The 14,963-nt window shown below is 35.9% G+C and overlaps 1 protein-coding gene across 2 annotated transcripts in view; it reads right to left on the bottom strand.

Moving 5' to 3' along the window:
* The window catches only part of Olfm3 (olfactomedin 3), a 214,502-nt gene that overhangs the window by 16,793 nt on the left and 182,746 nt on the right, over positions 1 to 14,963 (bottom strand). For both annotated transcript variants that reach the window (XM_021158020.1, XM_021158019.1), the window contains exons 3-4: positions 12,504 to 12,659; positions 6,689 to 6,908 (exon numbers count right to left, since the gene is read on the bottom strand). In XM_021158020.1, coding sequence (XP_021013679.1) covers positions 6,689 to 6,908; positions 12,504 to 12,659 — 376 coding nt within the window. The remainder of the gene's footprint in view (positions 1 to 6,688; positions 6,909 to 12,503; positions 12,660 to 14,963) is intronic.

Raw genomic sequence — 14,963 nt, 5'->3', positions numbered from 1 at the left:
GAGAGAGAGAGAGAGAGAGAGAGAGAGAGAGAGCGAGCAAGCAGTCCGGAAGTTCAGCATAACCTAAAAAAGAAATATCAATCTAAAGGCAACATGTGGATATGGCATGATAACACATACTTGCAGTTTTGAGTGCTTTTCTGGATCAGTAAAGATTTCACTATAAACTGAACAATTTATAGAAGAGATTTCTTCTATAACAATTAAAAGAAGAGATTTCTTATTATTTTCTTATACCATACATTCTTTGCTATATAGTACAAAGACCCTTGTTAGGAACAGATGGAAGGCAAATGGAAAGAAGTAAGGAGTTTAAATTTGGATTCACTCTTGGTCTAAATTATCCCAAGAGGAAGAATCTGTTTCTTTAACAAGGCATCACTGAATATAGTAACACAGTTCCTCAGAAGACTGTGTCCTGACCTGTGATGCATCCCATCTTGATGGCTAACAAGACAGTTTCAAAAAATAACTGTGGTATTTGGTGCAAAAGAGTCATTGTGATCATGACACATGTAGAAAGTGACAAATCATAATTTGAATGAGAGTTGCTTTAAGAAACACGATAAACCAAATGGCAGCAACAGGCGTGTCTTTTTTTTTTTTTAAGGAAAAATAAGGAGGGATGGGGGGGCAGGGAGGCATGTGCTCATTGAAATTATGTCTCTCCTGTCATTTACTAAAGACAAGTATATATCTAGGAATCATGTGGTAGAGAGGGAACAATGAAAGTTGTTAAAGATTGAAATGAGGTAAATAAAATCCACAAGTAGATAATAATTGAATTTACTTAGTATCTGTAAGTAACCATGCCTCCACTTACCCTTTAATATGTACGTGTATAAATTAAAATCAGGCACAGAAACAAAAATCCTTCCTGTGTACTTAGGTGTGCTAAGGTATCCAGTATCAAGTCTGGATTCCCATACATGTCACATTCTAGAATCATTATATAATTCGATAATGCACTTTCGGGAGAGGACTGTCTAAAGTCTGACATGTTTTTGTTTTGTTTTGTTTTGTTTTGTTTTTCCTGCTAAGTGTACATTGAATTGATTCCCGGTCAAGAAGCTTTTATATGCCAAGGGGGACAAAGTGTTGTCTGTGGTCATGGCCCACCCAACCAGTAGATTGATAGATAGATAGATAGATAGATAGATAGATAGATAGATAGATAGATAGATAGGTAGGTAGATAGACAGGTAGATAGATAACAAGTTTCCACTGTGGCCATGTGGCAGTCATCACTATACTGTTACTTTTAGGTGGGCATCCCCTGGAAGCAAACAACACTGGACGATCTCTCAGTGTTGATTACATCCCAAGAGAAACTTCCTTTGGAATCGGCCATTGATTTCTGAGGCTGAAATTTATCTTGTCAAATAAAGTCAGTAGAATTAAATCTGCAGGAATTTATGAAACTGGCTACTTTCCCAGTTATAATTTTATGGGCTTTCCTATCAATAAAATATAGACATCTTCACAGTGTAAAGGAACAGAGACATTGGAAAAAGTGAAACAAAACAATAAGTGATTTTTGTTCCACCCAAGCTAGCTTTTGTTCAAATGAATCATTGTCTTTACTCTCACTTTCTAGAGGACAAGTGAAGCCAGTCAGGAAAGATAATTTCCCCAAAATGCCTGGAAGACAAATGTTCACATAAAGGTGCATGAAGACAGAAGGAGGTGGAATCTTGCTTCATTGATATCCCCTGCCACCCGCCTCTGTCTATAGTGAGACCTATGGAAATGTCAGCACGGACAATATTCTATATGTGCAGAAAATATATAGAATAGGTTATTAAGAAAAGTGGTCATTTTATTTCTCTGATGAATTTTGTGCATTCATTTTCTATTTCAGTTATCACCTATCACCTTTTGAGGACGCAGCCTAAGAAATTTGTTTAGATCATTGACGCATAACATGTTCTCTTTTCTTTTTCTTTAGCATATGAGTGTGTGCTTTACTATTATTTAGTCTAAGAGCTTCTAGCTTTTGGATCTTTAGGCCAAACCCACACATATAACTTAGAGCAGGGACTATTTCTATGGACAGAAAATTATTTCTTTCTTCTTAAAGGCTATGGGGAACTCATGTAGTAAGAAATACACATGATTTAATTTTACAGCCTGTTATAATTCTTATAGGAAGTTTATTTCAGCCATACTTTGGGAGACCTATTAAGTATACTTATATCATTTAGATTTGATCTTTGCGCCCGGACTTGCTGATTATGCTGCTAAGGATTGGGCTAGCTACAGTGAGCTTCCACTGGGGATAAGAGCAAGTGAGTGTGTGTATAATAACTCAACTCTTCTCAGAAAATACACTTTTACCTTCTTAGTTGTTTAAGGAAGTACTCCAACTCTTACTTTAACCTTTCAAATATAAATTCAGTTAGAAATATATCTTAAAGTAAAAAAATATATTTAAACCTAAAACCGAATAGACAGTAGTGAAACGAAATCGATGATAATGTAGAAATTTGTACTTTCTCCTGGGAATATACGTTGTGTGATTTAAGTGTAGTCACAAGTTAAGAGTATATAAATATATGAAAGATTAATGATAATCAATTTATAGTAAAGTTTATTGATTACTAAAAACCTTGGCTAAAATTATTTCAGTTCAAAAGCTCTAGAAGAATCAATCTCAAGTGCATGGCATGAGGATATTTTGGGGTGTGTATGACAGATTCTGGCAAATTATTTCAAACAACTTTTTGGGGTGTATTTCAACTTTATCTAGAGACATATTCTCAAATTTTTCTACGTTAGATTTCTGATTAAAAATCTTACTTTTCTACCACAGTGAGCTAGAGCTTAACTTTTTTAAAATTTCCAGTCTCTTGAGATTTTTGGTGTCTTTCCCTTTAAATGTTACATAGAACAAACTATTAGGTATTTTACAGTGAGATACTGAAATTCCCATTGTGGAAAGAGAAAAAGTTAATAATCATGCAATATAAAAACAGGTGAGAACTAGCATAGTGCTTTTATAATTTGTCTTTCCTCAAATGCTCCCTGAGTTGTGATAGACACACACACACACACACACACACACACACACACACACACCACATGTACACACACCATATTGTCATATGAGTTAAAAATAAATTATTTTAATGATAAAATCCTCTCTTCAAACCTTTGAAGAAACTAATTTTCCCCAATGTGTTTGAGATGTGTTGTGTGTGTGTATCTCTAAGACTGGATATACCACAACAAAAGATGTCATGTGTGGGAACAATATCTAATTTTCAATGAAGACAGACTTGCACTTGTTATAAACCTTATAGTCTATAGAAGTTTATGAATTTGTCCACGTTTTAATTAAATCACCAACACTAATGCCTAACCTGGAGTTCTTTCAGGGATTAAAACAAATGTATTAAACATCTGGCATACTATTTTACTTGTCAAAGCTGTAGGTACCCTGTCTTGCTGCAACCTCCTACTTATGTGCTTGCTTACAGATGAGCTGGTTTACACAGAGAGATAGTTTCTTATAAAGGGCTAGCACATATCTTGGAGTCAAAAATATCTTTTGAGTATATAAACATGGCTACTAGCACTTAGAAAAATTGTTTTCCATTGTAAGAAACAAACTCTCCATATATAGCATAGTAAGAGGTCGACACCTTGACCTTAAATGGCTCCTTTAGTAAAAGGATCGATCCCTTCTTTCACAAGAGGGCACCAAATCATTGCCCTAAAGTAAAAACATCACAAGGAAAAGGGTTGGGATGGGGGCCTGGCAGGCTGAAAAGCCTGGTTATAATCTCCATTAAATATCTCTTGGTGATCTCAAGGGGTGTGTAAGAGTTTTAACCACGCTTTCTTGGGCAGATTCTCACATGCATACAATTATATTCTGTGTGTCGAGAAATCTGATATGATTTAATTAAGCGCAGGGGACTTTATTCTATTCAGTCCTTTGGAGGAAAGAGTGAAATACTTCAGAAAAAAAGCCATCATTGTACTTCACTCAGGACTCCAGGGTGCATCGCTGTGGAAGCATTTGTCTAATTTCTACTTTCTCCAAACCTTTAATTGTTTAGTAGAAATAAACTGACTAGTACCTTAGTAGCCTGTAGGACTTGTAATTCCCTGTTGGCCTTGTTTACTGATTGGGGGGATCCTTGAATGAAAGGAGGATGGTGTAGTTTTTAATCTTCAGATTTATGTGATGTATGCATGACATTTAATTTCAAACTAACTCCTCTGGGGGTAGATAATTGAGGGAAATGTATTCACAATTGTTGAGCTTTTATTCTGAATGCCTAGTTCGCTTCTACCTTCTGCTAACCAGCTGTATGTTGAGTGGCTTTTGTGAAGAAGATGCTATTGATGAAGTGAATCTTCTTGCTTTTTATACTATGCTGTTGGTCCCCCCTCCTCCTCTCTGTGTCTGAGCGCTATAGTAAGCTGATTTTAGATCCATTGGCATATTGAAATCATAATATTCACTCTCCTTTGTGTTAATGGGCACATTGTTAATTATTATTTTCATTCCCTTCCAATATCCTATGATTTGATGGTTTTGTTTGTCTATTTTGTTTGTTTTGTTGGTGTGTTTGTGTGTGTGTGTGTGTGTGTGTGTGTACTTAGAATGAGGCAAGAAGATCATTGCAAACTTATGCCCAGCCTGAACTGCATGGAAACTTAAAACCAGACTGGGCTACATAGCAAGACTATATAAGAAATCCAACCTAATAAATAAATAAGTTTAAAAGAAAAGAAAAGAAAAATCACACAGCAGAATTCATGTTTTATTTTCAGTAAGTATACATCATGAAACACAATGGCAATAATTTATTCTTGTGCAATATTAAAGCATAGTCATTAAATAGCAAATGATATTTAGAAGAATTATCTTCCACATGTTCTGTTTCTCTCTGTCCACACATATATATCCATCTATCTATTATCTACCCATGCATATGCTTTTAACATATATCTATATCTTTATCTCTCTCTCTCTCTGATCTATCTGTCATTTATCTATCTGCATATCTATATCTATCATCTATATATCATCAATCATTAATCATCTAAACTTACCTTCCTTGTATTGTGTAGATTTTTCTATTTGAAATTTCTCTATTTAGAGATGTTCACTAAGTGGCTAATCCACTTAAGTGATAGAAAGAACAGAATCAGATTTTTTTTGGACAAAAAGTCAGATTATTATTTTTTTCTGTAAAATTGGTCTCTATGCTGAGTAACAAGGAGAGAATGACTGCTGACATTGGAAAAAGTTTGTGAAGGAGTAGAATTGCAGTCTGCTCCTTATTTTCATGAGTTTCACATCTTCAACTTAAACAAGCAGGAAAGAAAAGTATTTGGAAAACAACTTCATCTGTAGAAAGCATGTATAGACTAATTTTCTTGTCATTTTTACCTAATCCATGTTTGTCTTAAATTTAGACACCGTTGGGTTTATAAAGAATCTAGAAATTACAGAAAGCATATGGGAAGGAATGCATAAGCTATATACTATTCTATATAAAAAGGATTTCACAATTGTAAACCTGGGTATTTGTGAGGGCTCTGGAGACAGTTCCTCACAGATACTAAGGTACTTCTTCATATTCAGTGTTTACAGGTACATCTCAGCTAAAGCAAACAGCAAACACCTTATTAAATAAGAAAGATGAATAATGATGTTGTTATTTGATATGTTTAGTCTGATATGTTAGTTAGTTAGATATGATTGCTGAAGTACATGTGTTAGAGTACTAAATTCAACAAGCACAACACCCTGGATTTGATACAGGGAGACAAAGAGGATTAGGAAGGGTTGGGAGAGAGAAAATTAGGATCAAAATTTGTAGCATGAAAAGAAATATTTTTCAGTTAAAGAAGAGCTGAAAATTTCTATGCATTCATGAAACCTTCCTATTCACCCTATTTCCTGTAATTAATTTTCTGTGATTCCTATGGGGAAATTGAGATGATTATAGTGGAGCCTCTGATGTGGGAATTCCTCACTTAATTCTGTATTTTGTTGTAACTCATTTAAAGCAATATTTTATATTTGCCTTATTTTTAATCGTCCAAGTTACATTTTAAATGGTGTCCAAAACTTTTTTTGTAACCGTACATGTTTTATTTTAAACTTTTGCACTTATCCACTGAAGCCTGGTTTGCTGCAAATAATAATTTTAAGTATATTATGCTTCTTACCTTTTAATTATTCCAGAAAAGATTTTATTTATTTTTGAGAACATTGCCTTTTAGTTTGAGTCCTGGTCATCTTATTTACTAAACAAACAAACATCTAAACAACTAGAACAACCAACCAACCAATCAACCAAACAAACAGAAAACCCACCTAAACCAAAACCAAAACACAACAACAACAACAAATAAAAGAAAGCTTTTTCTCCCCCAAACAAGGCTGGCTGTACCATATTCAGAAAAAGGCAAACTCCACCCAGTTCTGTAGCTAACACACTTGCCTATAGCCACAGCACTAGTATCAAGCCACAGAGCGTTGAGATGGCAGAAACTTAAACAAAAGTTCTCAGCCATGCTCACGTGACTAAGAGACACTTGGCCCTGTAATTCAGGCCTGACTCTCTATAACTAGGTCCTTTATCCTAACTTCTTTCTTTCTAAGAATATAGTCTCTATGGAAACTGAAGGCCATGACTTAAGCCAATGAAAGAACTCTACTCACTTAGCTTTTTCATGCAGTCACGAAGCCTGGTCTCTAAGCTGAGGACCCGTTGATGCAGTTCTTCATAGTCATAGGCACCAATTTCCTCCTGAATCCCAGTGAGGACTGAAGACAGGTTCCGAATTTCTTCCTTGAACTGTGTGATGAGTTTTGCATCGGTTTTGTACTGCTCCAACACTGGGATCAGGGGCAGTAGCTCGTCCATTTTCTCTTTCAACTCCTGGAGAAAGCAAGAGAGTGTTTCCAAGAGTCATTCAAAACACAAATGTTCTTTGAATTAAGACATGAAAAGGAACTTATTAAAACAGCTTCAAAATTCTTCATTTATATTTTGGGTAACATCAGGTAGGCTTTGGTAATGTAGGTGGCCACAAGACTCTTGGTAATAGATTATCCTATCTCAGCTTGTCAACACAGCAACCTCTTTTTGAGAGATTACATAAATTGCTATAAAATAAATTGATCTTTACCATAGTTAGCAATTATGGTCTTTTGGATTATCTTACTTTCTGCCAGTGTTTTATAACCTGAATAATACATCATCTCATTTTGAAACTGAGACATGATCCCATTTTCCAATGATGTATTGCATAACAATACTGGAAAGAAATAAAACATCTTATTCATTAGGGAAAATTAATTATCCCACAACTGAATACCTCCACCATAGAACTATCTAAAGGAAAATTTTCAATTCTAGATCAACTTTTTCCTTGATTCCTTGTTTCTAGGGACAGTTGTTGGTGTTTCTGGTGTTTGTTTTTGTCTTTCATTTGTGCTCAGGTGTTCTCTGTCCTTTGGAATAGTCATCTTAGGACAACTTATTAGGAAGGTAAGTTCAACTGCATGATAAATCATACAAAGCTTCACAAAAGGTGATGAGATGTATGCTGCTGTTTCAATTTTGAATTATTAACTAGACTAAGTGTCCATTTGTCTTCTAGTATAGATAATTAAGATGTCATTACAGAAAGCAGCGTTGCTTACCCACCATGTAGTGAATTAACTCCTTAATAGAACAAGCTGCATAACTTATATAACATTTGGGCCACTTGCACAGAGCTGCTCAACACTAAAACACTGATTTTTGTCAAGGGACCTAGCAATGCATGTTGTCAGTGTACCTCATTCCTCATCATCACAAGCCTGGGACACAACCTGCACTTCTAGCTCCAACTTCTGCACTTGTCATGTATACTTCTTTTCCTTTAACTTGGTAGATATGAACAACAAAAGTATTGCAAGAGCTTGAGTTAACTGTGAATTTATTGCAGATGATATAATCTGTTGAAAGAGTTCCAAAGAATGATCCTTTGAGAATAACCTATAGGCTCTGTCAGAAGCCATACTGTATAATTATTTAAGGAGCTGAAAATTGCATTTTTAAATTACACTTAGAAAATGTTATTACTATAAATACATTCGAGTAGCAGAAGGTCCCATTGCTCCCCTGATTAATGGGCTTGTGTTTCTGGTGGGGAGACTTCTACATGCTCTTCAAACCTGGAAACCTTTGAATTTCTCTGTAAGTACAAGTTCAATGAGATGATTAAAATAATCTCAGTAATGAAAAAGATTAGTAACGTTTGCAGTCAAAAGGTAGAACTGCAGAGCTTGCTCATTTTAGGTTCATCTTGAAATAAACTTATTAGTTTAAGCATCTTGCAGTACCCCTAAAGGGAGATACAATTGTTTCATTAGAATTTTAATGATAAGAGTTCTGCTTATACCATTTGCTGCAAATTATAATAACTGCCACATTCGAATACTTTACATTTTACCGCATGTGTGTATTCAAAGGAGGACTCTGATGTCAAAGTTTTGGAAGTTTCTTTTCTTTGATGAATTAAGAAATATTTTAACTTTTCCAAAAATTACTAGATTTTTGACAATCAATTTTGAAGCTTTGGACACTTGTTGAGAACCCTGGTATATATCATACATATAAAACTAAAAATATAATACTATAAATCTGGCTTTGCTGATACCTTCTAGAATTTTACTTTCAACTATGTAGCTCTGACAATCACTAGAGTACTTGCCAACAACAGTTGATCTCAGTATGATGGCTAACTGAGAATTCTACCTGAAAGATCACAGAAGGAAAAGTTGACAGTGTTTGTCATGAGATGAAAGTTTTGCAGCAGCAGAGAGGTTTTTATAGAGAGTAATTTTCCACTTAAGCTTGGTTTTCGAACACTCTACTTACAGCATATGTTATCTCGGCATCTAGAAGGAAATGTGATTCATGCTGTAACTCGGGGAAAATGAGTTTCATAAGCATGTTTAAGGCACATAATTATGGCTGTGATTTGGGTGTAGAGGAGTAAGCTCACAAAGGTGGGAATTTTGGTATGCGTGCTGGTGTGCATATGAATGTGTTCTTGTTCGTATGTTTATGTGTGTGTGTACCTATGTGTGTGGATGTGTGTGGCATATGTGTACATATACATGTGTGTGTGACTATGCATGACTTTGTGTGTGTACTTGCGTGTATACATGTGTGTGTGTGTGTGTGTGTGTGTGTGTGTGTGTGTGTGTGTGTGGTGTGTACTCTCACCACTGTGGAGGCCAGAGGTTGATTTCTGGTGTCTCCCTCAATCATCCTGTACTTATAGTTTATCCCCCTGAGATAGGGTCTCTCAATGTTTCCAGGAGCTCACCTATTAGGCTACAGTATTTAACAAGCTTCAGAGATTATCTGCTTTTGCTTCCCCAGTGCTGAGGAAGCAGTGTGCCTTCTCCCAAATTCTGTCCCCATTTCATGCATACTGGAGATCAGAAATCAAGTCCTTATTTCTTGTACTAACAATAATTTACCAACTTCACCACCTCTCCAGTCCCTATTACTTTAATTTTAATTCAAAGACTTAATTTATCAGTCCAGACCTGTAGGTTTGGAGCTAGATGTTGTCAGTCTGAACCGTCAATCAGGTACTAGAAAATGTATGTACTCACTATGCATTAGCTTATCTGATGGGGATAAAAACAGGGCTTGCCTTGTTGGATAAGTATGATGATTGAACCACTTAATATACAAAAGTTCCCAGAACTCTGCTGTGCATATGTATGTTCAGAAAAATGGTCATTATTTTGATAACTGATATTCAGAGTTTGACATTTCCGACAAATATTTGAAATTATCATATGAACTATGAAAAAAATCAAAATCATAATCACGTGGCATTTTCCGAAAATTCAATTTTCAAATTGACACCATGGCTTTCACTAGGGGAAGTCATATATACACTAGGGCAAATAAGTTTTTGGCTTCTCTCAGGTTTCTTTTTTTCCTACAGAGGCATCCCCAGTCCTATGGACCCAGGGAAGCTCCCATGAGTACCTGAATTCTACCAAGTTTTCACTACTTTGTCTCCTGATGTACAGTATGAGTTCCTGCCATCCTCTTGCTGTCCTTTCGGAGAGTGCTTCTCTCCTCCACTTAGTATTCACAACTTTCTCCTTTGATAATGGCCCAGTTTCAGATTCATACTGTTGCTTTACCAACTATATCCCAATTCTGAGCATTAGAACTCTTTTCAATTTCTAGATCCTCCCTGTAATTTCATATTTCAGAAGAGAAGGCCACAGACAACGTGGCTTTCCTGAGCACTGTCAAATCCGCTAATTCCTCAGCATATCTTCAGTGGACAAATGAATTTCCCTTTGTGCTTTTTTTTTTTTTTTTTTTTTTTTTTTTTTTATGCTATTTTGATGATGTTTTTGTTTTTTTTTTTATTTTTTTATTTATTTTATTTTATTTTTTAATACTTTTTATTAGGTATTTTCCTCATTTACATTTCCAATGCTATCCCAAAAGTCCCCCATACCCTCCCACCCACTCCCCTACCCACCCACTCCCTTTGTGCTCTTAACCTCTGCTGTTGCTTCCGTTGAGCCCAGTCTACTTCCCCCTTAGTTGTGTTTCCTGGGAAGAGTTTGTGCTTCGTTTGTCCAGGAAGGGTGTGGTCCTGTCTCCCAGAGTGTATATGGAATCAGTGAATTCTGGTTAACATGGGTGGTGTCCAGAACTTTATGCAACTCCTTGTTTATCATTTTTCCCAGATTTTCTCTGTTTATCTAGCTCACACATTTATTTCCTATAATTTTCAAGTAATTAAAGTAGTAGGGACTGGAGAGTTGGTGAAGTTGGTAATTATTGTGTCTTTTTGCTCTAAACCATTCTTTCCTTCTTTCTCTTTTGCAAGGACTTCTGTTTTGTTTAAATCTCTCTTCAGCTCAGATTCCATGGCTCATCACTTCCACTTTCTCTCTTGTCAATATCCTCAATTTTTCTGTCTTGTTTCTTCCTTTGAAACTTGACATGTATTGATGTGTGTCATTTATATCTCTGCTCTGACATTCCAGAGGCCACAGAGAAAATTCTAAACCATGATGATTTCTATCTCAGTATAATGTGCCTTTCAAATATCTTGTTTGTCTCTGACCAACTCCTTATATTTTTTCCAGTATGCTCAAACCTATGACCACAGCTTGAACTGAACCCACTCCCTTCACTCTGAGATTGAACATCATAGTCTAATTAATAGAGGGACATGAGATAGTATCTAATGGACAACCTTAAAGTTGTTGAAAATTCAGTGCTATGCTTTTTATGACAGAGCAATACTATTCAATAGAGACTCAAGTGACATTAAAAGACTAAGAAGTTTTTAAAAAAAATGACTCTGTCATATATCATTAATAAAGTCTGCCCAGTATGTTCAACACATTTTTTTTCATTTCGAGTTTCTAAATAATTGGCATTAAACCACCTAAAATCTTTTTAAAAAGATATCACTTATATAAACTTTGAAAATTATCCTTTTGAAGATCCTATCATCAATGGTATTTTGCTTCCTTTAATAGTTTACATCTTCACAGTAGCATAAATTCATTATAAAAATCTTCGATGACATAATTATTAATTTTCCTGGGGAAAATTCCTCTTGTCTTGGATGGTAAAGTACCTATAATTCTACCCAGAAACTCCACAGGTCTCGGATGGGCAGCACCTTTTTATTTATTTTTTTTTTTAATTTTTAATATTTTTTATTACATATTTTCCTCAATTACATTTCCAATGCTATCCCAAAAGTCCCCCATAGCACCCCCCACTTCCCTACCCACCCATTCCCATTCTTTTGGCCCTGGCATTCCCCTATATTGGGGCATATAAAGTTTGCAAGTCCAATGGGCCTCTCTTTCCAGTGATGGCCGACTAGGCCATCTTTCGATACATATGCAGCTAGAGACAAGAGCTCCGGGGTACTGGTTAGTTCATCATGTTGTTCCAACTATAGGGTTGCAGATCCCTTTAGCTCCTTGGGTACTTTCTCTAGCTTCTCCATTGGGAGCCCTGTGATACATCCAATAGCTGACTGTGAGCATCCACTCCTGTGTTTGCTAGGCCCCGGCATCGTCTCACAAGAGACAGCTATATTTGGGTCCTTTCAGCAAAATCTTGCTAGTGTATGCAATGGTGTCAGCGTTTAGAAGCTGATTATGGGATGGATCCCTGGATACGGCAGTCTCTAGATGGTCCATCCTTTCATCACAGCTCCAAACTTTGTCTCTGTAACTCCTTCCATGGGTGTTTTGTTCCTAATTCTAAGAAGGGGAAGCACCTTTTTAAAAATTAACAATCTTCTATATGTTCCTGGCTGCTTGCCAGTGGTCACTATTTAGTGACGAGACATTGTGTCTCCAGTGAGTCTTTACCTTTGTGCATTGGCACAGGAATAGTTATTTCCAACTGAGTGACAAGCTACCTGTATATATGCTGCATTGTCAGGATTGCAGGATTCACACCTACTTGAAAATGCTTGGTCATTAGTGTCTTCCGATCATCTTCAATCTGCCGAAACTTTGCCTTCAGCCCTTTCATTTGGGTTTCCATTTTTAAGACATACTGAAAATCTCTCTGAGTTCTCAAGTTTAAGACTTCTATAGACTGTGACATATTCTGTACCTGTTTTAAAAAAAAAGTCATGGGTAATGCATTATTCTCAGTGTATGGAAAATTTGAAATCTCTACTAAAGTATCAACATGTCACTAACATGAAGAACAGAAGTATCGGTTTGGCAAATGAATGTATGTTGTCTCATTTTCAACAAGATTCCTTACAATAAACAATCAAAAAAATCCATCCAAAGAAAATTATACTTACACATGTCATAACAATTGGCCATGTATCATTTTCTAATATGGTTACATAAGCAAAAAAAGTAGTAGATTAGAAAAAAATTAAAATTAGTTTTATTCCAAGGCTTCATAAGGTAATAATACTCAAGATAATGCATGCTGACTTGAACTCTGTCTGTAAATGCTGTGTGTAAATTATGCCAGGGGTATTTAGCAACAGTGTACAGTACTCAAGGGTCCAACAGAGTTCAATCATTTTGAGGCACAAGAATAAGAAAGAGAGTGAGGTGGAGACTTCATGAGGGATTAACAAGGTACAGGGATGTTGATCTCCCTCAACCTCCATTACTTACAGCATCATCCCAGCAGGTGCAGGTCACACTGAATCTGGTCTGAATCTGGTCTACTGTTATAATTCTAATATATACGCCAATGTGGAACTTTAAAGATGCTAAGGGCACAAACAATGCGTGGCTATTTTGCAGAGTTAAGTATAGCGGAACTTGTGTAAGATATCCTATACAATTGCAAATGAACCGAAAATGCAGATGCCTCAAAAAAGCACAGGGTATATCACATAAAAGCTAGCATCCTTTGTTCAGTAGAATGATGAGCTACTAAATTACTCCTCTTCTTTGCAACTTTCTTCCTCTTTGTAAACAAACTATACCCTAACAAACCACACACACACACACACACACATCTGAAACTATACTCTGCCTCTGCTGCATCTCTGTGTCTTTGTTTAATTCTTTGTTCTGGAACAAAGGAACCTGGACCCTCTCCAGATGAGCTCACTAAGCCTTGATATCAACTCCTATTGATTTCAATGCATTTGCATCATGATGATCCTGAAATACTCTGAGGGGTGACACTGAGTTGACCAGAACAAGCACTGGTAGTGTTGGAACACCTTCTAAGCTGCATAGCATAAGTCCGAGGGACTTGGGAAATGATAACCACATAAAGCGCCTTATCGAGAGGCAGAAGCACATGTTCCACTGATGGCACTAGTCCAGGTTCATGAAGCCCTAGGCTATTTAGAAGTAGGAAATGGGTGACCTAGAAAGAGTGCAGAAATGAAAGGAAAGCTGCTCTAGTTTTTGTGGTAGCAAAATCCTGGAAACAAAGAGAAAGCCTGTAATAGAGGGAAGCGTTTGAATGAAGAATGGTCTAAGAATAAATTATTGTAAAGACAAAGATGGATGTCTTCAACCCTGGTACTTCAGACCAACAACTTCATCTTCACCTGGAAGCTTGTCAAAAGTGCGAATTCCAGCATCATCACAAAGACACTCAATTAGTCTGAATATTTATCAAGATTCCTAAGTGATTACTACAACTGACTTTTAAAGCTTGAGATAGCCTATTAATCTGGGAAGGTTTCCTATAAGGGATAGACATAATATGGATACTGAATTTGGTCCTTTATCATAAGTAAAATATAGTCACACATGCAAAGGATGATATACTCTATTAAGAAAAATCATGAAGAAATGCATATGAAGGATTAGAAAAACATGTATTAGGCTGTTAATATTAGATTTCTCAAAGAGGAAGGATCTATGTGTATAAAGTATATATATACATATAAATCCATTTTGATTAAATTGTATTTTGGTTGCATTAGTGAATATACCAAAGAATGAGCCCAAAAAAGGTGGTAGGATTACAAATAATTTTTTCTTTTAGATATGTGAATGTTTACTTCCATTTATTATTAAATAAATATGTATTACTCAGTATTTAGTGTAATGCTACTTTCATTGAAAAAACACACTTGAACTACAAATGAATAATCTTTTCAGAGATAGGCTTTTCCATCAGGAAAAATTATGAAGGTTTACACACAAAGCCAGTTAGCTCTAAAGAGAATACATTGACACATTGCTCAGAACTGTCATTTTCAAAAAAGTCAGCGCATTCTAGGACCTGGGTTAAGTCAGTTCTTTACCTCTTGTCAGACAAGTCAATTTTTCTTTATCCTTTTCCTGTGATGTCTTGATCTTCAGTCCTCCCCTATGTTCATACTGTCTATTTAAAACATAGTCTGGCTTGTATTAAAAGTAATTTTGGAATATGTTCTTGAACAATGTCAGCAAAGACCCTTGGTCTGTTCTCCTCAACACA

The sequence above is a fragment of the Mus caroli genome, chromosome 3 (genome assembly GCF_900094665.2).
Source record: "Mus caroli chromosome 3, CAROLI_EIJ_v1.1, whole genome shotgun sequence".
Lineage (NCBI taxonomy): Eukaryota > Metazoa > Chordata > Mammalia > Rodentia > Muridae > Mus > Mus caroli.
This window is presented reverse-complemented; position numbering and strand designations above follow the sequence as displayed.